The sequence below is a fragment of the Leuciscus leuciscus genome (assembly GCF_965113295.1).
Source record: "Leuciscus leuciscus genome assembly, chromosome: 1".
NCBI lineage: Eukaryota > Metazoa > Chordata > Actinopteri > Cypriniformes > Leuciscidae > Leuciscus > Leuciscus leuciscus.
In genome coordinates this window covers 40,208,422-40,233,218 of record NC_138725.1, presented here as the reverse complement: position 1 = coordinate 40,233,218, position 24,797 = coordinate 40,208,422, and the positions used below count along the sequence as shown (strand labels likewise).

The 24,797-nt window shown below is 36.4% G+C and overlaps 3 protein-coding genes across 4 annotated transcripts in view; all 3 read right to left on the bottom strand.

The window, feature by feature from the left end:
• The window catches only part of xpo6 (exportin 6), a 39,055-nt gene extending 25,447 nt beyond the window's left edge, over window positions 1-13,608 (bottom strand). Inside the window, exons 1-8 of the mRNA XM_082180678.1 lie at window positions 13,145-13,608; window positions 12,043-12,133; window positions 7,437-7,549; window positions 6,489-6,686; window positions 6,244-6,403; window positions 6,043-6,120; window positions 2,678-3,158; window positions 2,462-2,588 (exon numbers count right to left, since the gene is read on the bottom strand). Of these exons, the coding sequence (XP_082036804.1) occupies window positions 2,462-2,588; window positions 2,678-3,158; window positions 6,043-6,120; window positions 6,244-6,403; window positions 6,489-6,686; window positions 7,437-7,549; window positions 12,043-12,133; window positions 13,145-13,147 (1,251 nt within the window). The 5' untranslated portion in view covers window positions 13,148-13,608. The remainder of the gene's footprint in view (window positions 1-2,461; window positions 2,589-2,677; window positions 3,159-6,042; window positions 6,121-6,243; window positions 6,404-6,488; window positions 6,687-7,436; window positions 7,550-12,042; window positions 12,134-13,144) is intronic.
• A 1,766-nt stretch (window positions 13,609-15,374) lies between these two features.
• Window positions 15,375-19,094, bottom strand: antkmt (adenine nucleotide translocase lysine methyltransferase). Its single transcript, XM_082182283.1, has 6 exons — window positions 19,032-19,094; window positions 18,784-18,947; window positions 18,592-18,696; window positions 17,935-18,075; window positions 16,034-16,084; window positions 15,375-15,902 (listed from the first exon to the last, which is right to left on the bottom strand). Exons 2-6 carry the CDS (start codon window positions 18,943-18,945, stop codon window positions 15,714-15,716), a joined length of 648 nt encoding a protein of 215 aa, XP_082038409.1. The 5' UTR covers window positions 18,946-18,947; window positions 19,032-19,094; the 3' UTR covers window positions 15,375-15,713.
• Window positions 19,095-20,443: 1,349 nt separating this feature from the next.
• On the bottom strand, window positions 20,444-24,472 carry LOC309507899 (uncharacterized protein). Of its 2 annotated transcripts, none has more exons than XM_082182332.1 (4): window positions 24,353-24,435; window positions 23,928-24,028; window positions 22,770-22,896; window positions 20,444-21,860 (listed from the first exon to the last, which is right to left on the bottom strand). In XM_082182332.1, the coding sequence occupies exons 2-4, from the start codon at window positions 24,022-24,024 to the stop codon at window positions 21,590-21,592; spliced, it is 495 nt and encodes a 164-aa protein (XP_082038458.1). In that variant the 5' UTR covers window positions 24,025-24,028; window positions 24,353-24,435; the 3' UTR covers window positions 20,444-21,589. The 2 variants fall into 2 exon arrangements, with proteins under 2 accessions (XP_082038458.1, XP_082038457.1); XM_082182331.1 differs by having other exon boundaries at window positions 20,445-21,860; window positions 23,928-24,025; window positions 24,353-24,472.
• Window positions 24,473-24,797: the final 325 nt, after the last annotated feature.

The following is a 24,797-nucleotide window of genomic DNA, read 5'->3' as shown; positions in this document are numbered from 1 at the left end:
GACGTTCCAGTTCAGCCCATTGCAGTTTCCGCCAGTAGTGGGCACTCGCAATGACGTACATCCGAGTGAACGAGAGGAAGGGAAGTTAGCGAGTGAAGGGCATGACAATTTTGGACTGGAACGCAGCACTGGGGCTCATCTCCTGTTTCCAAAATGCATCACAAACTGCTTGAGAAAGCTGTTCTACTCATTGACTGTAAAAGGTTACTACTGTACTGTTACCGTCCATAGGCAACATTAGGTAGGCCTATGTTATTATCAACTACTATAGGCTATCAATTAGGGATGGGCGATATGGCCTAAAATCTATATTGTGATATACATTGCAGCCTCTTGCGATAACGATATACAGTATATTATAATAAAACCATTTCAGAACAGATTACACAGACCCATGCTAAACAACTGCTAAATGTTTTTTTTTTTAAAGGGTGTATGTAGTTTTGAGAACATATATTGTGCAAAACTGTAAGTATACAACATAATTTTGCAGATAAATACAATTTAAGTAACTTACACTAGCTGCAGAGACTTAGGTCAAGTAGGTCTAATGTTTATTATGGCTTGGAGCTTATGAAACCCCAAATTTAAAATTAGAATATTGTCTAACTGATGTCTTTTCAGTTAAAAAGAAACACAACAACGATTCTTAAAATCGAGATTATGTGCTACACCACTAAGATATATTGGAATGGGAATAATACGCGCGCGCTGGTATTCAGTGATATCATGTTTCGTTTTGAATTTGAGGTGGTCGAACGGATTAGTCGTGTGTTAACTTACCGAACTGTTACCCCACACACTCTGTATATAGTTTGCTGCTGCTCGTCTGACGGCTTAAACCCGAACCAAGTCCAAATAATGGATGTTGCACCGATCTTTTTCACCAGCTTTCACTTTCAGCCGTGTTTACTTAAGATGACGACGAATATGCGTTGCAGCCGGGTTTACCTCGCGGCCGCGGGTAGATTGCGTCATCATAGCTTGTGTAGTATAGAGCCATCTCCCAACCCAACTTGGAGAATAGATTAACGGCGATATTTTTTTTATCGCGCGATAAGAGTCTCGCGTTAACGCAGCACGTTAACGCCGATAACGGCCCACCACTAATATATATATATATATATATATATATATATATATACACACACATATATATACACATTTATATATATATATATACACATATATATACATATATATATACACACATATATACACATATATATACATATATATACACACATATATACACATATATATATATTAGTCTAAAAAGAAATCTAATAAAGTAATCAAATGTAAAATAACACTGCATAATTTTTCATAAATAGATTAATGCTTAATAAAGCTGAAGTTATTCTTTCAAGAGCTTTGTAGTGATTTTTCTCTTGTTGTTTGATTCGCAGTAATGGCGCAATCGTCCGCATGTTTACTAGACTGCGGCCCCTTTAAGACCGAGTGCAGATCTGCTACTGATCTGATGCACCATATTCTCCCAACTATTTCCATAACTACGTCCATTTAAGACAAACTGTTTTTAGTGAATCGCCAAGCCGGTCATTTTGACATACTTTTGTTTACATTTGATCGTTTAGACACGCACATTAAACCCAAAGTAGGCTATCATTTGCTTGTCTCGGTTTCGGAGCGCGTGCCGCCTTGCGAACAACATCTCTTGCGCAGATTTTGTGCTTTTAATAGCTCTTTTAATTATTTAACGCGTCTCGCAAGTTAGCAACAGTAGCTAGACTGCATTTTACAACAATCACCGATCGTGCTGATTCTGTCGTTAGGTTTGAGTTTTAGGGAGAAATGACAGTGTAATGCTGCGAAGGGAAGAAGTTGCACTAGATAGAATGCGGCTATAGTTTTTAATGGTTTTACCTCAATATATTATTTTTTATAATCTTTGGAAGCCGAAATCTAAAATAAAATCAGACTAATATCACAGACCTTAAGTGTAACCAGGCTACGTTTGAATGTTTAATTCTGTCCTCCGTCATCACTCATTAAGCGTGAGAGAAGAGTGTGAGTTCCCATGAGTGTGTGAGTTCCGTCAAAGGAGAACAAACACTTAGTTCGTGGAGAGGCAGCGGATGCGAGGACGTTAGGTGCACCGGTGCGACCTAGGAAAAATTTTAGTCGCACCCTTACAAAATTTGGTCGCACTCTAGAGCCCTGCCGATGAAGCCATTGGTAAAAAAGCATCTTCCAGTCTAGACTTTTTCAACAGAAATTCAACTATTACCAGGAAACCATTATTGAAAATACCTCCAAAACAAGGTGTGTGCATTAAAATATGTTAAAAACAATAAAAAAAGGATGGTGATGGTGTCAAAAATTAAGAGGAACAAGGAAAGTTTGGGTAATCAAAGTACAGGAAAAGGAAATATCATTAGACATGAATATGGTGTGTTAGAGTTGGTCCTTCCAGGAACATTAAATGAAAGAGTTTTACCTGGTTAAAGGTGTATTTGAAGAGCAAAGCTAGAAATTCCACTAGAGGAAACTGGGCGTTAGATTCGATCCTCCGCAGATGAACACTAACAAAAAGCCTGAGGAAATCGGTGAACTTTTCCACATAGCTGATAGAGACAGACAGACAGATGGAAGGGGTTAAAAAGCAGCAGCATCAATGAGTTAAATGTTTGAGTCAAGTGCATCTATCTCTTACCTTTCATCTAATTCTTGCAATCTGCTTTTGATAGTGTGTGTGTTGCTGTGTGAGTGTGTATTTGTGAGTCTCTGAAGTAGGTAGAACGTCTGTTGAAACATGCGTAGCAGAAACTCCTCAAAGTCCACAGGGACGCAGTTTTTGCACATTAACTCATTGATACAGTTCATGGCCATAACGCCCAGCCTGGCGCGATCGGATTGGCCCACCATCTGACCAGTCCTGCCGTGTCCACTGCCGCCATTGGCTGGGAGATTTCCAGGGGCGGAGTCTCCATTCGAAGTGGGCAGAGGTTTAGTTTTGATTGGCTGCTGGCATCCAAAGCGAGCAAAATGAAAAATAGAAGCGAGGAGGGATGGAGTGATAGAAGTGGAGAGAGGAATCCAGCTAAAGAGATGAGCCAAACATTCCAGCGCTAGCAGACACAGAGCGGCACTTTCAGCTTCCAGGATCATCTGTGTGCTGTTGCCCCCCAAAACACCTACAGAACATGACAAAAGACAACAATTAATACACAAATCATTTATTGGCAAGTTTCAACTAGTGACAGACCATTTGGTGGTCATTACATCAGTATTGGTTGATGACTAGGGCTGCTCTATTATGACAAATATCATAATCACGATTATTTTTGGTCAATGCTGAAATCACGACATGTATGTATATTTGAATGTATTTTGGAGGGCGATATGATCACCTTATTTCACAATACGAGTAATTTTAAATATCAGTAAAATTTCACAATTATCAATACTTCAGCAAACACTAATACTAGGTTAACTAACGTAAGAAAAAGTTCCTCAATTACGTAACAAGTAAACAGTCAGCAATACACTCTTAAAGTGACAGCAGCCTAATAAACCTGCTTCTGTCTGTCATTAATGTTAATCAAACAACAAATGACAAAAGAATATCACTCAATGATCTTTACCGAATAACTGAAGTAACTTTAATAAGGATAAACTTTACATGTAGGGCTGGGCGATAAAACGGTATCGGTATTTATCGACGGTACACCATTGTCGGTAACGATATAAAAAATGTTCGATATAGCGCTCAATATTTTCATTCAAATGCACGCGCGACCACCATAACGTCGCCCGACATCAAATGGCAAGCGGAATGAAAGCGGAACGAAACTGCGCTATTATTTTGAGCTCCACGGACCGTTTATCAGTTTGGACCATCAATGTCAGTGAGTGCAGCGCGAGCCGATCTTGATCTTGATCAAGCGACACTGTTACTACACAGCGCTAAGAGATCCAGTAAAGAAAGCATTTGAATCCACCACTGAAGTAATAACATCAGCGTGAGATCGAGTGAGAAACATTCAAATTTCTCCGTTATTAACGGATCAAATTGCGCTGACGTGGAAACCAGGAGAAACATTGCGCCATGAATGAACTAACGTTAGTTATATTTAAGTCCATAGATCAGCAACATTCATTGTATATGGATTTAATGTACTGTAGTAACACTCACAGTAACCATGTTTGGCAGGAATAGTAAAATGCTTTCAAGTACATCACACATCTTTTTCCAGCACTTCAAAACTCACATATTATCATATTTAAATGTTATTTTTAATGTGATGACCAAAACACAGTTGTTCATCCTTCAAATATATTACACCCATTTATAAAAGTAAACGTTTCAAGATGTAGGGAAAACTCAGACTAATTTAAAAATAACTTTTCTTTTTAATAATATATTTTTTTTAAATCAAGGAAATTTCTTTGGCATTTCTTTCTTTTTGCTGTATCTCAAAATGTACCTAACTGTGTCGTAAGGAACCGTGAATTTTGTGAACCGTTACACCCCTACTTATTACAGATGTTGATCTACCTCAAAGTTTGCCTTGATTCTTCTACGTTTACACTTTTACATTGCACTTTGCACACATTTTATAACATTTTAAGTTCAAGAGTTTCTTTAACACTTACTTTTTTATCTTAATATAAGATAAATTATATTTTTTTTACATTTTATTTTAAAATAATTAGTTGTTTGCCTTAATGTGGATAAATAAAATAAAAAACAGTGGTTTAAATTCAAACTTTTCTACTTATCTTAAAAAAAAAAGGTTCTAAAAAAATTTCAATATTAGCGATACCGAACGATATGAAACATTATATCGTGATAATTTTTTTAGCTATATTGCACAGCCCTATATACATGTGTACAGTAACACTATGAAATATTATTTGACTATTTTATTATTTTTGTGTGTGCGCGTTTAGGCACGTATCCGAAGCCCATTTTCTTTTCAGCAGCCGCACAATGATCATTTTACCTTAATTATCTTGTTTTTATAATCGTTGGAAGACAAAATCGAAACTGAAAATCAATTACAAAAATGTATTGAAAACTTTGAGTAATGCTGCGTTCACATGCTATCGGAATTATTGTATATATGAGATTCCTAGTAAGAAACTGGACATGAACGCCCTGTCAAGCCATATTTACTACTAGGAAACTGAGATATAATTGAGTTTCCGAGTTATCCATGCCATAATGGCACAACAGCTACACTGCCTTGTCTTTTAAGTAGTGCATATTTACAATTTACATACATTATAAACATTTGAAGCATATTGTATGTTTTATACACAGCGAAAATAGCATGTATTGGACCGAAATTCAGTCATAGAAAGCACAGTGAATGTTTATACGGTTGTTAACAAATGGGATGCTACATTTTATTAAAAATGAAATATCTTCTATACATTTGGGCTTTACTACATTTTTTTTAATAAGATTCCCTCATGAAACAGGCGTCCTCCATGATTCCTATTCTTTCCCACAACTAATCACTTGAATGCGACAAGCTCGTAATCACGACTTCAGAAGTAAAAATAGGAAATGTCCAACAGCATAACTGTCTATAAATAAATAAATAAATAAATAAATGAATTGGTTTATTTATTAATACATGTACTCAAAGTTCACTAATAAAAATTTCAGTTAATTAAATTACAATTTTGTTAGGCATCAGAACTGTTTTAGCTAAGGTTTACTAATGAAATTAAATTAATTACATTTAGTTTAAATATAAATTAGATTAAATGTTTTATTAATTGATTACTTGATGAAAAAAAATGACAAAAAAATGAAATTTTACTATTAAATTGCTCAGGCTACATGATTATAGAGCATGCAAACATGTATGTTAGTGGCAAAAAACAAGCAAAAGCTGCAGACAAGCCATTTTTCAAACGCTTTTTCCCAACCAAATCTCACAAGAAAACAACTATTTTACTAGGAGGAAATTTTGCATGAATTCATATGAAAATGTGAGATTTTGAGCACTAATTGGTACCACTGATGTAGACCTCACTTTTCAAAAGAGGAAAGCAGAAGCTCACCTGACTCTCTTGACGTGGGGGATGGAGGGGGAGTGGTGACTGTAACACTGTGTTTGTCCCACACCGTCTCCAGAATACCTGCGAGCAAAAGAGAGTTGTTAAAAATGAAACTGCAAGTCTAATCACATGATACAGGTTCCAGTGCTTAAAGAATAGTTACACCCACATATACTTTCAATGAAACAGTTATGAGTGTCTCACCAGTCAGAAGGTTCAGTACGGTGGGGATCTGATCCAGCAGGAGTTTCTTCAGCTCCTCTTTACGAGCGACGCTCAAGTCTTCTCTGGGACAGACCAGCTCTTCTGAGGTCATCTTGAGCAGAACCAAACCCAGCGGCGCGAGAGACGGCGACTGCACTAACTGCAACACACACCACAAAGATGAAGCCAGTTCAGTTTTTTTTTTACATAATTCAGTAGTAACAGCAGTAAAGAAGAACAGGTACCTGTAAGGTGTTGCTGAAGAAGTCATGGTAGAACATAGGCCAGTCCTGGCGTCCAATGTCAACGATGACTTTGCAGAGTTTGTTTCGGATGAAGAAAGGCAGCAGTGCATGCTGGGATAGCAGAAGCTTGGGTAAGCAGCTCCGAAGTTCTGCTTTGTCCTCACTGGCTACACCGACCCACATCTTGTTCACAAGATTCTGCAGAGGACGATCGACAAATTTATTGTCATCATATCTCATATCGTAAAACACAGCAGAGGATACCTGTGCTTGCATATTGTATTTTAGGATAATTACACAAACATATCCAGGTCATATTTCAAGAAAATTAAGCCTATTTGTTTTTTTTACCAGTAAGGTGTGTTTATTTGCATTGTGATATTTTCATCATGCCAATTCCCCTTAAAACTAAAAACTAAAAGACTGGCATTATTGTACTAATGAAAAAAAACCTCCAAAGGAAACTATTTTTCAAATTAAAATTAGAATAAAAATAAATGCAGAACAAATAAATGCAACTATGCAGTTCACTTGGTACACTTTAATGTACGATTTAAATATATCATTATAATGATAATTTCTTCTTTTAAAAAATTGTTTCTTGAGCAGCAAAACAACATATTATAATGATTTATTATAATAATTATAAATAATTTTCAGTAAAGATGCTGAAAATTCTACTTTCAACACGGATAAATTACATTTTAAAATCTATTCAAATAGAAGAGTTATTTAAAATTGTAATCATATTTCACAATATTACTGTTTTTTTTTCTGTATTTTTGATCAAATAATGCAGCCTTGGTGAGCAGAAGAGAGGAAATAAACCTCCAAAAAACCTCCAAAATTGACTGCAAACTTTTGAACATTAGTGTATGACTTGAACATGGACTTGGCAATTTTCATGAAGTTAATCTACATAAGATAATGAACTGAAATTAGTTTTACCTCGAACACAGTAAGGCTGTACATCATGACATATTCATTTCTGCTGTTGGAGAGGAAGTAGAGGCAGTGCCTCCACGAGCCGGGCTGCCCCGCGAAACTGTTCAGCAGCTCTTCTGCAATAAACACCACAAAACACTCATTACAAAACACATTCTTATCTAATTGAAACAAAGCACTCAGTGAAAGATATTAATGTTTAGTTAGGTTTGTTGCAATTAACACCAAACAAACACTCAGCAGAAACTTCCTTCAATGACGAACAAGGGCTTATACAAACTCTCTTCTGTAAAGCATAAATGAAGGCTGTTCCCACAACTTGAACTCAATTCTAGTTCAAAGTTAACAAATGCTTCTTGTACACAGAGTTTTGCATATTTGCATGAAAAAGAAAACATCGCTTTGTTGCACACCTACACATATGCGCATTTCAAAAACCAGTTGAGATCAAATTACAGTGTGTTTGTTAGAGTTACATCACAATAACTTCATTAGTTACATACATTAATTTGATAGATGTTTTATCTAAAGGCTTGAATCAATACGCTTGTTGTGTTCCCTTGGAAGTGAACACTTAACTCTGCACATTACCAGCACTACCTTTTTGACTCCATTAAATATGGCAGATTTTTGTAATGACAACATTTTGAAAAACTCCTCTCGTGACAATTAGGAACTGAGAAACTGCATCTGATAGTTTAACATCTGGTTTTGTCTGAAAACATGGTGTGAAACAGTGTGAAAGATCATATAGATGTAGGCTCTAAAAAGACAACAAGTACACTCGACTTCCACATGCGCTAATGTGACAAAATGCTTCAGTAAATATCTCATTCACACTTCATAAATTAAACTTCCTAAATCTAGCCTACATTTTTCTTTATTTTTCTATTGCGTTATGGACTGGATTATGTAGTCTAACGTAGAGATTAACATAAATCAAGCCATTTCAAAGGGATACATTTTTCATCATATTTGGGTTGAGAAAATCAATAATACATTTACAAAAAAAGTTAAACAATATAACACGAGGCATCATGTGTTGGGACCTTAGATACCATCAACCCTGGACTTTGAAACTGAACATTTCCGGTGCAATGCGTGACTTATTCTGGGTCTGATTCACAGACAGTCTATTTACTTTGACCAGTTTCACAAAGGGTTATTTACTACAATAATGTCACTGCTGAGAAATGTACAATGACCATACATTGAACTACATGTCCTGAGTTTCAAAGCACCATGTTTGGTCACAGGATTTGGACTAAATCTTTGGCCAGATGCTGCCAAACAAACCCAAATACCAAGCCTTTTACAAAACTAAATGTCATGAATGTGTTCTCCAACCACGAAATATCACCTTAAAGGGGTTTCATTATCATTTATTTTTGAGTTTCACTTGTGAGTTTTACAGGCTTTGTTGCAGCAAAACAGAAAAAAAAATCTTTTTCATGAGCATTTTCCATTTCATTTAGCAGACGCTTTTACCCAAAGCGACTTAGTGTGTGTTCACACTTGGCATGTTTGGATTGAAACAAACCCTGGTGCGATTGCTCTGTGAGTGCGGTTCATTTGAATAAGGCCTCGTTTACACTGTCAGTGAAATGTGACCCAATTCCGAGTTTTTGCTCATATGTGACACAGATCGGATGTGTTCTATGACAGAGTAAACAGGAAAAAAACGCATGCATTCGGACATTTCGAGATCGGTTTCAGGCCTCATTCATATGTGGACATATATCAGACATCAATCAGATATGTGCCAATGCGACTGTCATGTAAACAGGCAGATCAGATTTTCTGAGGCATTAGGCAACGTCTCCGCGGTTTAATGACGAGAGAAACCCCGACGCGCATCTGCAAAGGGACGGATGACCCGACGAAACATTGTGTCGTCGTAGGAGAGGAATGTGGACAAACCTTGACACAACATATTGTTGTACACAACAAAATTTCGGACCCACTGCTCCTCGTTAAAGCCAATATTTAAACACAATATGCTCCCACCAGTCCTGAGACCTCTCTCGCACACAATAACTGAAGCATATGCGCAACTTTTCGTCCTCCTTCGCCTCAAAATCATGGTGATGTTTGGCGAACTTTGCATATATCGCAGAGGTGGCATCAAGCTTATTTCGCGTCCGTCCATCTGTGCAAGAGAATTTAACCCTTTTAGCATGCTCAATGTTTCAGATAGTATGGCAAGTGTAAACACATGAATCGGACATGGGTCACAGTTGAAAGAATGTGTAAACGGACGGTCAAAAAAATCGGATAAAGGTAACAAATCAGAATTGGGCATCAAGACCTGCAGTGTAAATGAGGCCTAAGTGTGAACGCTGCCATCTGAACCCTGGTGCCCCCAAACAAGCGGACTGAAACTCCTGCCGCTGTTTTGACTCCTTTACACATTTTTAAACTCTTCACGAATTCTCAGCTGGTCAAAATACCATTATATTTAGCTAAGCACATACAGCGAGTGCATTAAGCCCAGCACAGCATCGTTTTGGATGTTCGGGAAGTTCTCTTTCAAAATAGGCAATACGTCATAAAAGACGAACGATCAGGTTGTGAAAATATCACTATGCCTTTAAGTTCGGTATCTTTTGTTTGGCAATGAAAATGGCAATCTGAACACTAATCGGACCAGGACTAAATGTTTTTAGAACCGAACTACAAGTATAAACACATTGGGTCTCATTCATGAAACACGAGCAGAACGAATTTTTGTGTAAATCGTGTGTAAAGTGGTTCTGGCGTAAATTTTCGGATTCATTAAAATGTTCGTATTTTCCAAATGTTAGTTGGTACGAAAGAAATCTACACCTGCTCCCAGCCACGTGTAAATAGTGCGTTTAAAGGGATACTTTACCGTTTTTTCATATTAAACTATGTTATTCCCTTAACTAAGACGAGTTGATACATACCTCTCTCGTCTCAGTGCGTGCACTAAATCCCTCTGTCTTGCGGCGAAACTTTGTTAGCCCAGTTCATTTAATATGGGCCAAGCAGAGAAGCTACCAAACACCTCCACGTTTTCCCTATTTAAATACAGTTACTCGCGAAGTGTAACTCGACCTAGGACGGTGACACAAAACAAAACATTGCGCTTTTCTAAGCGTGTAAAATGGATAACTATTTTGTATGGCGGAATACCATAGCAAGTGCTTGTAAGCACTTCGACTTGGCGCAGTAATATCTTCACTAGAGGGAGCGGGGGCCGGTGAGAGGATTTTTCACGAGTGAAGATGAAAAAGAATAGCATCCACAGTGGAAGATTTTAACCCAGTCCTCTCTTCTATCACTCTGCGATTTTTCTCTTAATATTCTCCATTATTTGCACATGAGGTGAATCGTTGGTTGCGCTGACGGGAAACCTTCTGTGTGTGTGTGTGTGTGTGTGCGTGCGTGAGACTGTCATGTCAATCATATGTCAGTGTAATTTTACGATTATGAAAGTTATAAGGTTATTAAAAGTCTTTCTATGTTTGTTTTTCTATCGTCGACGTCAACTTCTCATATTTTTTTAATTAATGTCTAAAAATATAAAAAGAAGGATAACCCAAAAAAGGCCCGAGGCCCGGCCCGCATGTGAACTATGACGTGAAAATTGGCCCGAAGCCCGGCCTTAGGGGCGTAAAAAAGTCGGGGCCCGTCGGGCTCGGGCTGAAATGCAGGGCTTTAGGTCTCGCCCCCCTTTATTCTTGCGTATGCCTTGGGCGGGAATTATTTAAATGAGGAATATTGTGACGTGTTCGTTCCCAGAAGAATCTCAAGACTACAATAGAGGCGTTTCAGGGAGTTCAGAAACAGTGTTACTGATATAGAGAATAACTCCCTCTGGAGGAAATGTGTGCTTTCTAAGGGACCATTCACACAGAATGCGTTTTTCTATTCCACTGCACTACTTTTTCATTGTTTTTCAATGTAAACTTGCGCTAGACTGATGTCTTTAACCGTAGCGCTTGTGTCTAGACACTTTTGCAGCATCTCAAGCATAGCACGGCTTTCTAAAAACTGAGTCTGTGTGAACCGGCCCTAACTTTGCAGACCTTTTTCATGCTTAAACAGAAACATTTCACATTAAAGAAAGTTGAGCATGTAAAAATAGCATATTGGTCATTTTAAAAACTTTCATGTAAAGGCCATCATTTCATATGAAATGAGCCGCTCAAACTGTTCAGATCAGACTGAAATGATCAACTATCCAGTTCAAAATAAACTTCAGCTGCTGGTTTCTAACACTGGTTCTTCAGATAGATCTGCAGAGCGGTAGGTGCTACACACAGACAGAAACAGTGGAAAGTTTGACAGACTTCACATTTAACACTTGTCGTTACTTGTCTTGCCGTTTAGATTTAACAGCAACTGTCCTCCTCCTAGCGCACCACACTAGACAATTTTTTTCAAACACTGAATAGGCATCATTAAAGTGAATGTAGGCGATCACATGTTAACATTTCAGTATGTTTGTGTTTCAGAAGAGAAAATAGGACGTTTGATACGAGACAGACATAACAAGCCTATTCAGCTAATAACAGCACAAAGGATGACTCTGCAAATCAGGAAATGATGAGGGTGTGAAGGCCGGTGTCAGGCGTATGCTCACCGATCTCTCTCTTGCGGTCATTAGTGGTGCAGCTGTGAAAAAACTCTGTCATAAGACTCTCCAGGGCCCGTAAGGAGGACTCCTCTGACGCCTGCAGACGAGAGAGAGAGAGAGAGAGAGAGAGAGAGAGAGAGAGAGAGAGAGAGAGAGAGATGGGGGGAAGGGCAGAAGAGAAAGATGAGATATGAAAAGATAAGGCATTTCAGTCTGAACTTTTAATGCAACCATGCAATGCATCAAATACTCTAATCGCATATAATTGAACTGTGAATCCACAATACAATGATTTTTTTCTTCTATCAAGGACACTGTGAATTACTGTTAATATATAATATATAATTTATTTTATTGGGTTATTTGTTCTATTTTTAGTTCTGCATTATTAACCCTTAAAGACTAAGCGAGAAGCATCATGTTGTTTTTTCTTAACAGTTCCCTTTTTCAGTGCAAAATACTTTAAAAAAAAAAAACTACAAAAAAAAGTGAGAATGCACTGAAAAGTAAAAGGATGTCATGAAAGACGAATGCAGGAAGTGGGCTGATGATGATGAAGATGACGATGATGATGCTCAGGGTTTTGAATTCTTCGTATGAGTCACAACATGTTGCACTGCTCCAGTGTGTGACGTCACAGGATAGCAGAAGAATGCCTCTGATTTCCTCATACTCATCAGACTGTCAATAACTCGAGAGGACACCGTTACATTCACACGCAGAAGAAATAGTGCTCGCTTTCATTTATAAGACTATCATCTGGTTTCATCCCTTAAAGACAGAATAACTTATGCATTTGATTTCCCTTCTTATCTGACAGATCTATGTCTGCTATAGGTCTCAAAATCTATTATAAGAAATCATATTACGGAAATACGCACATAAATGTAAGTGCTTCTGACAGGTGCTTAAATCAAATCAGTGCTTCTAACACAATGTCGTATGATAATTTACAGATGAACAAAGAAGCACAAACGCTTCAAAAGCAATGCAACCTCCAGGCATTGGTGCACATATCGAAAGTTCACGATTACATAAGAGAAATTTTGGATCAAATATACAAGTTATTGTCATACATATACATATTTTTGCTTTAATATTGACTCACCATGCCCGGGTTCTTGAGCTTTTATGCGGCTATGATATGAGATGAATCTGGATCTGCTCGCTCATGCTTCCTTTGGGGCCTTTGTGTTTCACCTTCTGGAAGCACCGAAACCCCGCATCACTGTCCCGCACACGCCCGGTGGACCCCCGGGTTCGGGCTCCGGGACACTTGTTATTATTGTTGATCTAGCGCGAGACTAGAACTGACGCTGCCCGGATACACGGAGACAACGCGCATAAAACTACTGCGAAACAGAGAGAAGATCAACAAAACAGCGGTCTTGAAAATGTGCCGGGACTCTATTCTTCACGCCTCGGGTGGTGTTAGCGCTGTGTGGGACTCGGAGCTTTAATTTGAGCCCTCAGAAGTCTGACAGTGCCACTCCTTGGGTTAGTGGGATCTCTCTTTCCGTGCAGGCCTCTCGTAGCTTCCTCTCCTCTGCCCATTAACCTACCGGAAATGACATCTTCCTCACAGAATTAGAAATGAAAGGGTAGAACGGAAAACAGTGTGGAAGAGTGCATACTTAGATGGGCGGGGCTTAAAGTGTCGAAGTCGTCTCTAATTGGTCAGGAGCGATGGGTCTTTAGTCAGGTTTTTTTTCTTTTTTTTTCTTCGAAAAAAACATTCTGAGAAGAAGTGGACTCTTTGCAAACCAAAATTTCTTCGATTTTATAAATGGTAAAACACTTAAAATTATACATAAAGGTTTTTTGGACAAACAACAAACAAAAAAGGTCCGAAAAAATGAAATGTAACAAATTGTATGCAACTTTTTTTAGTTTGGCAGCTAACGTTGTACCCTAACCGGTAATTATAATAATAATAATAATAATAACAACAATACTGTAAAACAACAACAATACTTTATAAATACTTTGAACCGAAACTTTAAGTTCATTTTTGAATTTATGTGTACGATTTGCATTTATTTATTTTGTTTTTCTGTTTGTTTGTTTATTTATTTTAGAACAAAAAATATCAACCTACACAGCTCACATGATCATACCAAAATATACTTAAACGTTGTAAAATGTTTTGCAGGACATTAGATGACTTTTTAAAAAGTATAAGAAAACATTTAAAAAGGAGTTTCATTTTAAACACCGTTTTCTTTCGCTTTAGACGTCACGTGGTACGTGTTACTTTTCTAAGCGCTGGTCAGAATGCCCCAGTCACAGTCGTTTGTGGTTGCTAATCCGGCTTATACTTTAAATACTTTCATAGTTGATTCAGATGAAAATTTCAATTCGCATGTCAAGCATGTATATTTATAATCATTTTAATTAAATTATTATACTTTAAATGATGAAAATATCTCCAATAAGACCTGAAACGTTCTGAGATTTGAAGTGTCTCGATAGGGGATTCGGCGTCGTGAGCCGTCAAGCGCCCCTGGAGGAAGACACTAATGCGCTCTACAGAAAACTGTAATTAGGAACTAGTTATTAGGTGCTTTCACTCAAACCATTAAAACTACCGGAAGTGAAATCTTAATCTCGGGCCGGATGAAACCTGCCGCAACAAGACACATGTTGAGTACAGTATTCACTATGTGTGCAGGTATTGCCTCATTATTGCACAAATGCATCCTCTAATGCAGAGCTTCTCAATCTAAGCTCGTCCTAAAAAGGCATCTATGTAGTTTCTTGTATAAGGACCCCATTTATACGATACATTTATTTTATTTCCAGTTACATTAGTTTTTATTATAGAACTGTACTGTTAGATGTTTGTTTAAAAAAAAAAAAGTTGTATTGTTTATTTGTTGAATTTTCTTAATCGTCTGGTATTCCGCTATTGTTCTTTCCAATGGTCAATACGAAGTGATTTCGTTTGACATAAGCTCCATCACATACAAATGGCTTTCTCAATGGATACCAGTTTTTTTTCTTTTTGTGTGTGAAAATTTGTGATTTTGAATAAATGTAGTTTGAGCATTGTATATGTGTGTGCATTGTATAATTCACTGACTTTTGTAAATATCAGCCTATACCAAATGGCCAATACCATAAAGCTTTGGTACCTTTTGTTTCAGCAGTTAGATGTACTTTTGATCTGTGAGAATCAGTCTGTGTCAGCCTGTCATTTCTGAACTTCTCTTGCTCATCGTTTCATGTGGTTTGCTCAACGACTTCACATTATGCAACCCATCAGCTCAAATGCATGTTGAGTAAGACTGCAGAGTGCGTAGTAAACATTCAGAAACATACACTTCTCACACAATATATTAATTAAAGATGACTCACAATAAATGTGGTTTATTTCCTTTTTCCTGAAAAAGAGAAACACTTAAAGAGACTGTACACATGACATTATCTAGGTCACATTAAGAAACAGGAAGTCATCCATGGGTTTGAACCCTTTAAGGAACTCCCACAGACACCGACTTTGTTTTTCGACATCTTATGTGTTGTTTCGCTTAAGAGTGAAAGCACAATAAATATTATATATAATTCATATTTAAAAGATTTTTAAAACTTTCTGTGCATAAGACAATTCTGTAAAACACGATAAAACAAAAACCAAGCTAAAATAAGAAAGCAGATTTTAAAAAATAATAATTTTGTCATCTGGAGACATTTGTATCTTGTGACTGGTAGCGGCGTCTCAGTTCTTGTATGCGATAGGCCCACGCTCTGTCCGCACCTTCACCCTCTAGTTTGCACGCCGTCCAATCAGGAAACGGGAAACGTCCCGCCACAATCAAAGCGTCTTCAGGGAGCTCAGCCAGTAGCTTCTTTTGTAAAAGACTTAACTGATAAACACACAATACATGGTATATGAGGCCTTTAGGCTCAATAACATGATGCAAATGCACAAACTGATTGAATAAAGTCTATTGTATTGCATCTTATTAAATGATTTAGGAACCGCTGTGGGACTTACCACACTAGGGGCTAGAAATACTGTGACATTTTTATACGCTGAGAGATCAACCTGCAAATACACATGCACATATATTACACACAATATTGTTTAGAAATCATATCTTGCTTCTGTATGAGAAATGTGTATGAGAATTTAGGACAGTGTATTTATATGAGACAATCTGTTTTAGTATAATATAGTATTTTAGGTGTTTAGATGTTCAAAATACCTTCCACAGGTATTTTGTTTGGGGTATAATATGGGTGTTTAATAACTGGGTAAAATATTTGTATATATATATATATATATATATATTATGTATAACAAAATATTTATAATATGGCTGTATAATGTCTGGGTAAATTATTTGTGTATATATTTTTTTTTCTTTCAATATTAGTGCTGTCAAAATGAACGCTTTTTTCAGTTTAATGCTTTAAAAATATGGCTGCGTTATATTACATGACCACGCTCTCTTAAAATTTTAAATTCAAGTGCTTTTAAACCATTCAAGCATGAAAAGACACAACAGAGAACTGTACTGGTGTGCTCTGTGTGAAGCGGCTCTCTGTGAACAAAAACCCGACTGACCCGAAGAGCACAACTGTGAAAACGCCCGTTTTTGTCGAGTATCCTCGTAAGCACAGTCTTAAATGATTTTAAAAAGCCTTAAATTAACGCAATGTGCTTTGAGAAAATTGGATGCATTTTAGATCCGTGCCATGTGCATCAGGTCTTCTGTTAATGTTAATGTCATTAATGTTAATCAAAGAACAAAAGACAAAATCACTAACTGCTCAAATTTAAATTCTGTCAGTAATCACTCACCCTCATGTTGTTCCAAGCCCGTAAGACTTTCGTTCATCTTCGGAACACAAATGAAGATATTTTGGATGAAATCTGAGAGCTGTCTCACTTCTTCATAGGCTTCTATGTTATTGAAACTTGCCGGCCCAGAAAGTTAGTAAAGACATTGTTAAAATAGTCCAAGTGACCACAGTGGCTCAACCATAAGTTTATCAAGCGACGAGAATACTTTTTGTGCGAAAAAAAAAAAAAAAAAAGAGACTTTATTCAACTAATCCTTTTCTTCTGTGTGGGCCTCTTGAGTGAGTTCACGTTGTGTAACAGCGCAGCGCTTCTGGGTTGTAGGTCAGAACGTAGGCTCACTATTGGCCGACGCTGGTCATGTGTGTGATGCGTGTGACGTACAACCCAGAAGTTCTGCGCTGTTACACTACGTGAACTCACTCAGAGGCCCACACAGAAGAAAATGAAGAGTTGAATAAAGTCATTATTTATTTATTTTTTGTTAAGTTTCAATAACATAGAAGCCTATGAAGAAGTGAGACAGCTCTCAGATTTAATCAAAAATATCTTAATTTGTGTTTCGAAGATGAATGAAAGTCTTACGGGGGTTGGAACAACATGAGGGTGAGTGATTACTCACATAATTTTCATTTTTGGGTGAACTAACCCTTTAAGGTCAATTAAAAGTTGTTATATTTTTAAATCTTATTAAATGTTAAAAATAATACCTTTTTAGTTCTACTGTAATTTTGAATGACAACAATTAATGGCTAAAATTGAGGAAAACAATTAGATTACAGCAGTATCAGTACTGGTATCAGTGATACTAGCTTTCATTTATAGCACTTAGGGTAAAATATATTTATTATATGTTGTTTCTACATCAATTTGGAGATTCAATGTGAAATTATTACAATATAAAAATATTATGTTAATATGGAATTTATCTTGATTAATTACAGAAAAATGTGTGATTAATGAGTTTTTTAATAGATTGACAGCACTCTCTCTTTCGGCTTGCTCACGTTTTTTTGGGGTCGCCACAGCACAGCCGATTTGGCACATGTTTTACAGATGATTGACAGCACATTGTTCGATGTTCACAATACCTTCCACAGGTCCTCTCGCTGATATGAAACACTTCTGTGGTGTCCAGCTCTCCACGCATGAAAGCGTGCAAGACGAACAAGCCAAGGATTGAGCTCAAAACCAACTGCTGGAGAGAAACCCTGACGACACGCTTCTAACACCTGCACACATTTACAACAAACACATAAGCACATATACTAACATTCAAAAAATGTAATCAAAAGTGACAGTAAAGGCAATTGTAATGTTACAAAAGATTTCTATTTCAAATAAATGCTGTTCTTTTGAACTTCATCAAAGAATCCTGAGAAAATGTATCACAGTTTCCACACAAAAAATGAAGCAGCACAACTGTTTTTAACATTTGCAATAATCAGAAATATTTCTTGAGCAGCAAATCATCATATTAGAATGATTTCTGAAGGATCATGTGACACTGAAGACTGGAGTAATGATGCTGAAAATTCAGCTTTGATCACAGGAATAAATTACATTTTACAATATATTATAACAGAAAACAACTATTTTGAATAGTAATAATATTTCACAATATTACTTCGTTCACTGTATGTCTGATCAAATAAATGGAGTCTTGGTGAGCATAAGAGACTCCTTTCAAAAACATTTATAAATCTTACCGACCCCAAACTAAATGAAAAAGTATGAGGATCACTTACAATCCTGCCGTCCCCTGATCCCAGGTCAGCGATGCCTCCAGATCTGCCCTTCAGAAGAGTCATGACGTTACACACTTGAGCTCTGCTCGCTGGCATGTAAGGCACCTGGAACACAAACACAGCAGCAGTTATTGGGCTGATAAATCCCTCATCATGTGCAGCATTAATACAGACACACTCCTCAAACCTCACCTGTAATTTGAGTGGCACACGACGAAACCCCGGCATCAGAATTCCTGCCCAGACGGCATAGAGCGCCAGACCCGTGCCGGCCGTCAGCTGCAGGATCTGCCAGCCGCCCAGACGCCTCTCTCTGAACTCGGACAGCATCTCCTCCTGTATATCGTCTTCCATAGCTATAGAGATGAACACTGTATGACTATATCAGATTTTATACATCAGATTTTATATCGTTTTACATTTTCAGACTGCACACATACCTGAGCAATGGGTTGATGCCTAAAAGTTGCTTAGTGGTTTGAGGTCCAGGCTTGGACCTGAAGTTGCAGCGTGAAGAAATTCACTTTAATTGAGTTTATTTTTGAGTGATGAGGTTAAATTGCAGATTTTAATTGCACCATCTATCCCTTATATTAGAGGAACTGAACAATTTGGCTGCTCGGTTCTTCTAGGAATGTGTTGTTACATTGTTAGTTCATGAAAACTAGTTTTAACAGATGGTTGATAATTGAACTGAACTGGACGATGACATCTCGGTTTTCTACAGAGTGGTTGTATAGATAAATAAACTTCAGAAATAACTTTTTTACAACAAAAATGAATCATCACTGAACTTACTTATGCTTGACTACGACGCTATTTTCTTCTAGATCTACTGTACAGCTGAAACAAAGTGTGTTGCATTATTTTCCTGTTATCACTGTAAAGCTGCTTTGAAACAATCTGTGATGTAAAAAGTGCTGTATAAATAAAGGTGACTTGACTTGACAAGATCACAAAAATCATTATATGCTTATAATAAACACTTAGTGTGATTTTGGCATGGGGATATTGACAATGTGGGCATAATTCACTTTTAATAATTTAATACTTTAAACCTCTTTTACCACAATAAAATACCCCCAATGTCCAATAAAGCCATTATATTGACATGCAAGTTATTTTATTGACACCTCTTCTGAGTTGTACAGTAAACCCACTGTGTGTGTTGTGTTGTGTTAATTTAGATACCTTTTTCCACACATATTATGTCTAAAAGGCTAATTATGATCAGAAACGGCTCTGTGCATTAAAAACGCACGATTCCTAAATATGAAGATATTTGTAAAAAAGAGAAACATTCACATCTCTGGAGGTCAGTCAGTTTTGTTTTACTAAATATTTACAGCACAGACACATCAAAGTCATACACTGAACGTGTTAAACGCATTATTTTATAAAGTGGAATACGGAAACAATATACAACCTTTGAACAAACATTCAAAAACATCCAACTAACCTTCACTGTACGCTGTCAGAACATATTTACACTAAAGCTGTACGACTTCCGGTTTTGGATGATTCAAAATAAAGGTCCGGCGATTTAAATAAAAAAATTATAATAATAATAAAAAAAATCTACTCACGGGTTATATTCATGAATTATAATTTAAGAAAAGCATCAAAATAAATACATTAAAAAAAAACATTTATTAGTTGTCCCTCATTAAAACGTTCCTTCAAGATAATTTGGAACTGTCTCTTAAACAAGAAGTCATAAAAAGGTGCTTATTTTACATAATCTGGCAAAAAAATCGAGTTACATCATGACATATTTCTCGATGAAAACTGTTTAATGAATAATATAAAATAATAAAACTGTTCTATGAACAATAGCCTCCTGACTGCATTGATTACGGCATCGGTTTTTACAGTGTTCAGATGATGGCGCTCTTATTAAGGGAGAGGAAGTCACAGCTGACCAAACTGACACTGACCATTTACTTTCATTTCAACAAACAATCATTACAAAGAATGCATCAGACATCAATACATTTATTGCATGAATTTGCTAAGAAAAAACATTATTATATAAACATGATCCTGATTCAGACAAGTTTTAATGTCAACATATTCCTATAATGTCAACATATGTTAAATACTGTTAATTTTATGCAGCACCAAAATCATGTTTAGGTCAAAATACAAGAATATTGTTTTGCTAGTTCAGTAAAATGCATCATATATAATATAAGAAACAGAATGATTGACTGTTTTTTCCCCATCCAGCACATCTGCTTTCATGATGGTGAAAGCCAAATTAATGTTCAGATTTAGGCAGAGATTCAACAAAATCATCACTTCAGATGTTCAGATCTCTTACAATGATCGTCCAGAAGAGGACAGACACTGTCCATCAGAAACATTTTATAATTTTATTATTTTCAGTTCTTTAGTATACTGGTGAATATTTTCCCATAATAATATGAGCCGTTGTTTCCAAATGAGTAGCTTATTATTATAGCATGCAACAATGAGATGCTAAACAACAGACTGATAAGCTTATTATTTGAGTAATGTGCCCTGATAAACATGCTAAAACATATGCATATATTTGTGGGTGTTTGTAATACAGTATTTACATATACATTCTAAGCTCCAGTGAACCGGTAAAAGAGGGGAAAAGTAAACATTTCAATATTTAATGCATCATACCTTTAAGATGATGTGAACTTTTTTTTTTTTAACTCACAATGACCTCATATTTTCCACTAGTATAGCTCTAATATTAAAAGATTAATGTATTTGTGATATGAACTAATATACATTTTAGTTAATATTTCTAAACGCATACATAAAAGTCAAACTCCATCACACTATACAAATAACCTTTCATATGCGGCATGTTCCATACAGTCAGTTTATGACTTGACTAAGTCTGTATATTTTGTAATATAAAACATTGTAAATCCCAGAATTTTGCTCTGTATAGAATTCTGACAGGCTCATCACTGGAAAAGCATCATGATTATGTGTCCAGATCTGCTGCCCTCTCCTGCTAAGTGCCAGGACCTCTTCTGGCTCTCCTCTGAGCCCACATGGCTTTACCCGGGACTTTGACAGGACTTTTTGCTGGGATCTGTTGTGGGATTCTCCTGACAGAGAGTCTCGGGGACGTCCAGAGTTTTGGCTTGGGAAATTTTCCTGCTTGGATCTCGTCCACAAAGCTTTCCACTTTGTCAAACTTGTTGGTTAGCTTGGCCAGGTTGTTCTTCAGAGTGTCGAACTGCTTATAGAGATCTCCCACTGCATCCGACAGGGGCTGGATCCTGTGCACAACATAAACAACATCAAATACATAAAAAACATGCAAAAAGAAAAAAAACCAAACCCAATTATTAAATTTAAAAACATAACTAGTCCTGCATAAATAATTCCTTAAATCATGTGGTTTGCATGACATTTTTGACTTGGGAAAGTAAGTAATGACCTGGAAACCACCCATTCTAGCAACACACTAATTTTTTTAGAACATCTTAGCAACCCCATAGCAACGACCTACAACACAATAACACAGTGATGGTGAGTTTTGCACAGGCTGAATTTATCTTCAGAAATTGTAAAAATCAAATCTTTTATTTATACTATACATGCTGTTTTTGACATCATATTAATTTTACAATTAATTATAATGTTAACAATTAATTAATCATAGATTAATCATCCATCCATCCATCCATCCATCCATCCATCCTTCCATCCCATCCCTCCATCCATCCATATTTTATTCGCTCAGAGGTCAGGCTATAAAAGTAAGTGATTATCTGTAGCAGAAATAGTTAGAAATGATGTAGTAATTATGCACATGAAGTCTTTCGTACATGACTAACGGTGCATGAAGCTGCTGCACAGATTTTAGGCTTAGGATCAAAGGTCCTGCACCTTGAGAATGCAGCATATTGAGCAGATTAAATGGTTCGTTTCAGTCAAAGCATTTTTGAATTAATAATCATTTCCTTTTATGGCATGTGATCCTAATTTTCTCCAGTTGCAGTGAAAAAAAGAAACAGAAAGGAAAATGTCACAGAGAAAATGGCCAGATGGCCTCAGACTGGAGTGGACTACGTATGTGTGCCATGGACAGATAGCTTTGGTTTCCATTAGGTAGTCACAGAAAATACCTCATTTCATGAAACCAAACTACAAAAGTTACAACAACAACAGATTTCACATCCTACCTGGTATATTCGGGTAAGATGGACGCATGATCGTTGACCAGCATGTCTTTGACCTGGTACATGATGGCGTATTTCCAGTTGTCCAGGACCTGCGTCAGGTTTGAACAGCTCTTGCCATTCGGTTTGTCTGTGACAAGTGAACACAACTTCATATTGAGCTTCTGGTTATATGAAAACTCATTCAAAGATACTTAAATGTCACAGTGATCCATCATTTGTGCTGAAGGACGTTTGTTTAAGAGGAGGCTAAACCTTTTTGAGAATGTTCTTACTTTGAATATTGAATTTATTCTACATCTAATATCATTGAGATGCTAATTTTTTAAGTTTTATTCATTTTGTTGTGTGTTTCTGTTATTTTATATGTTTTTTATTTCAGTATTAGTTTTAAGTTTATTAGTACAGCAAGTGAAACTAATAAAATCTTGATTTAACTAAATTAATTATTGCCTTATAGCTGAAATAAAACTTCACGTTTATTTTTTTATTATTATTAACTATTACATTTAATTTTTTATATATTTATATTTGAATATATTATTATTATTATCATCATACTTTAACAATATATTTATTATTGTTAAAGTTTATTTTATTTCAGGTAAAAAAAAGATTTTTATGTTTTTAGTTTTAGTTTTGGTTAACATTATAAAATACACAAATCAGTGTTTTAAACTGTCATGTCCAAAGTATAGGTGAAAAGGGTTGTAAAATGTACAACCCTCATGTGAAATAAATGTAAAACAGCACATATAATCTTTTATTTCAACGACATGCACTGTCAGAAAAAAAAATTCCATTTAAGAGTTCTGCCCCAGTGGCATTTTTGTATAAGGCGGATAAACAATATTTTCTGAAAGTTTATAATCTTTCACTGATACTTAAAAAAAAAAAAAAAAAAGAATAGAATAGAATAGAATAGAATAGAATAGAATAGAATAGAATAGAACACATCATGCTTTTTGAGATCTATTTTGAACGCTACTGGTAAAAAATATTTATCCTCTAAACTATTTTGGAGATATTCTACAAACATTTGCATTATATCAGCACAACTGCTCTTTAAGAGTGAAATTATTAAGATCGGTCAGGATTTTTCCTCACATCACCTGTTTCTACTGATAAAAAAAAAAAAAAAAAAAGTTGAGGAGATCTTACCTCGGTGGTCCCACTCAGACGTGTCCTGGGTCAGTTTCTTCTGGGCCGCACACAGACACAGCAGCGACAGCAGGTTCAGAGCGCTCTTCATCTTCATCCTCCTCAGAGAAACAACAATCACGTCATTCAGGACAGTGCAAAGCTACAGCATCTAGTGCTGAGAATCTGACATGATCTCAGGCTTTTATACGAGTTCATGATTTTCAGCATATGCTTAACACATCACTATTGGAAAGAGTTAAATAAAATCTGATGAAGGGCTTCATTGACTGTCTGGTAAACAGATTGTTGTAAATACTGAGCAGATGCAGAAAACGCAGAGCATCTGTAAAGTCTAAAAATGCTCCAAACGAGATCTCACTGGAGTAGTTAAAGGTCATATTGAGTGTTGGAATAATATCCAAGTTGTAGTCCAGGGTAAATACCTCAGTTCGTGTGCTGGGAGTTTGTTCTAGTGGTCAGCGGAGTTGCTTGCATGAAATAATCCCTGTTACTGAGATTCAAGTGAAGGAACATAACTGCGTCTGCTGGTTTATAGCAATACCACGCTCCAAAATCCTTCCCTCAACCTGTTCCCTCCCCCTCAACAGAGACAAACAGATATATGACATCACCGCTCTCATCATGAGTTTCATTGCAACAAATCGGAGATTTCTTTAATATCCTTATTGTTTCCAGATGGCTAGATGTTTCTCCAAAAAAAAAAAAAAAACCTAGAGAGTAAACTCACATCAGTGAGTTTATTTATTTATTTTTTAATATTTTAAATAATTTATATTTTTGCATTTTCTTTTTTAAATTATTAAAATTTTTAGTTTAGTCACTTTGTTGTGTTTTTGTCATTTTGATGAGTTTTTTTATTTTGTAATA

Excerpts from the sequence above, each read along its gene's own strand:
- antkmt (XM_082182283.1), bottom strand. The coding sequence starts at position 18,945 with ATGGAAGACGATATACAGGAGGAGATGCTGTCCGAGTTCAGAGAGAGG. Across the intron at positions 18,697-18,783 it reads GTGTGCCACTCAAATTACAG|GTGCCTTACATGCCAGCGAG; the intron begins GTGAGGTTTGAG and ends TTTGTGTTCCAG. Across the intron at positions 15,903-16,033 it reads TATTTCTAGCCCCTAGTGTG|TTAAGTCTTTTACAAAAGAA; the intron begins GTAAGTCCCACA and ends TGTGTTTATCAG.
- LOC309507899 (XM_082182331.1), bottom strand. The coding sequence starts at position 24,024 with ATGAAGATGAAGAGCGCTCTGAACCTGCTGTCGCTGCTGTGTCTGTGT. Across the intron at positions 22,897-23,927 it reads GTCTGAGTGGGACCACCGAG|ACAAACCGAATGGCAAGAGC; the intron begins GTAAGATCTCCT and ends CACTTGTCACAG. Across the intron at positions 21,861-22,769 it reads ATCTTACCCGAATATACCAG|GATCCAGCCCCTGTCGGATG; the intron begins GTAGGATGTGAA and ends TGTTGTGCACAG.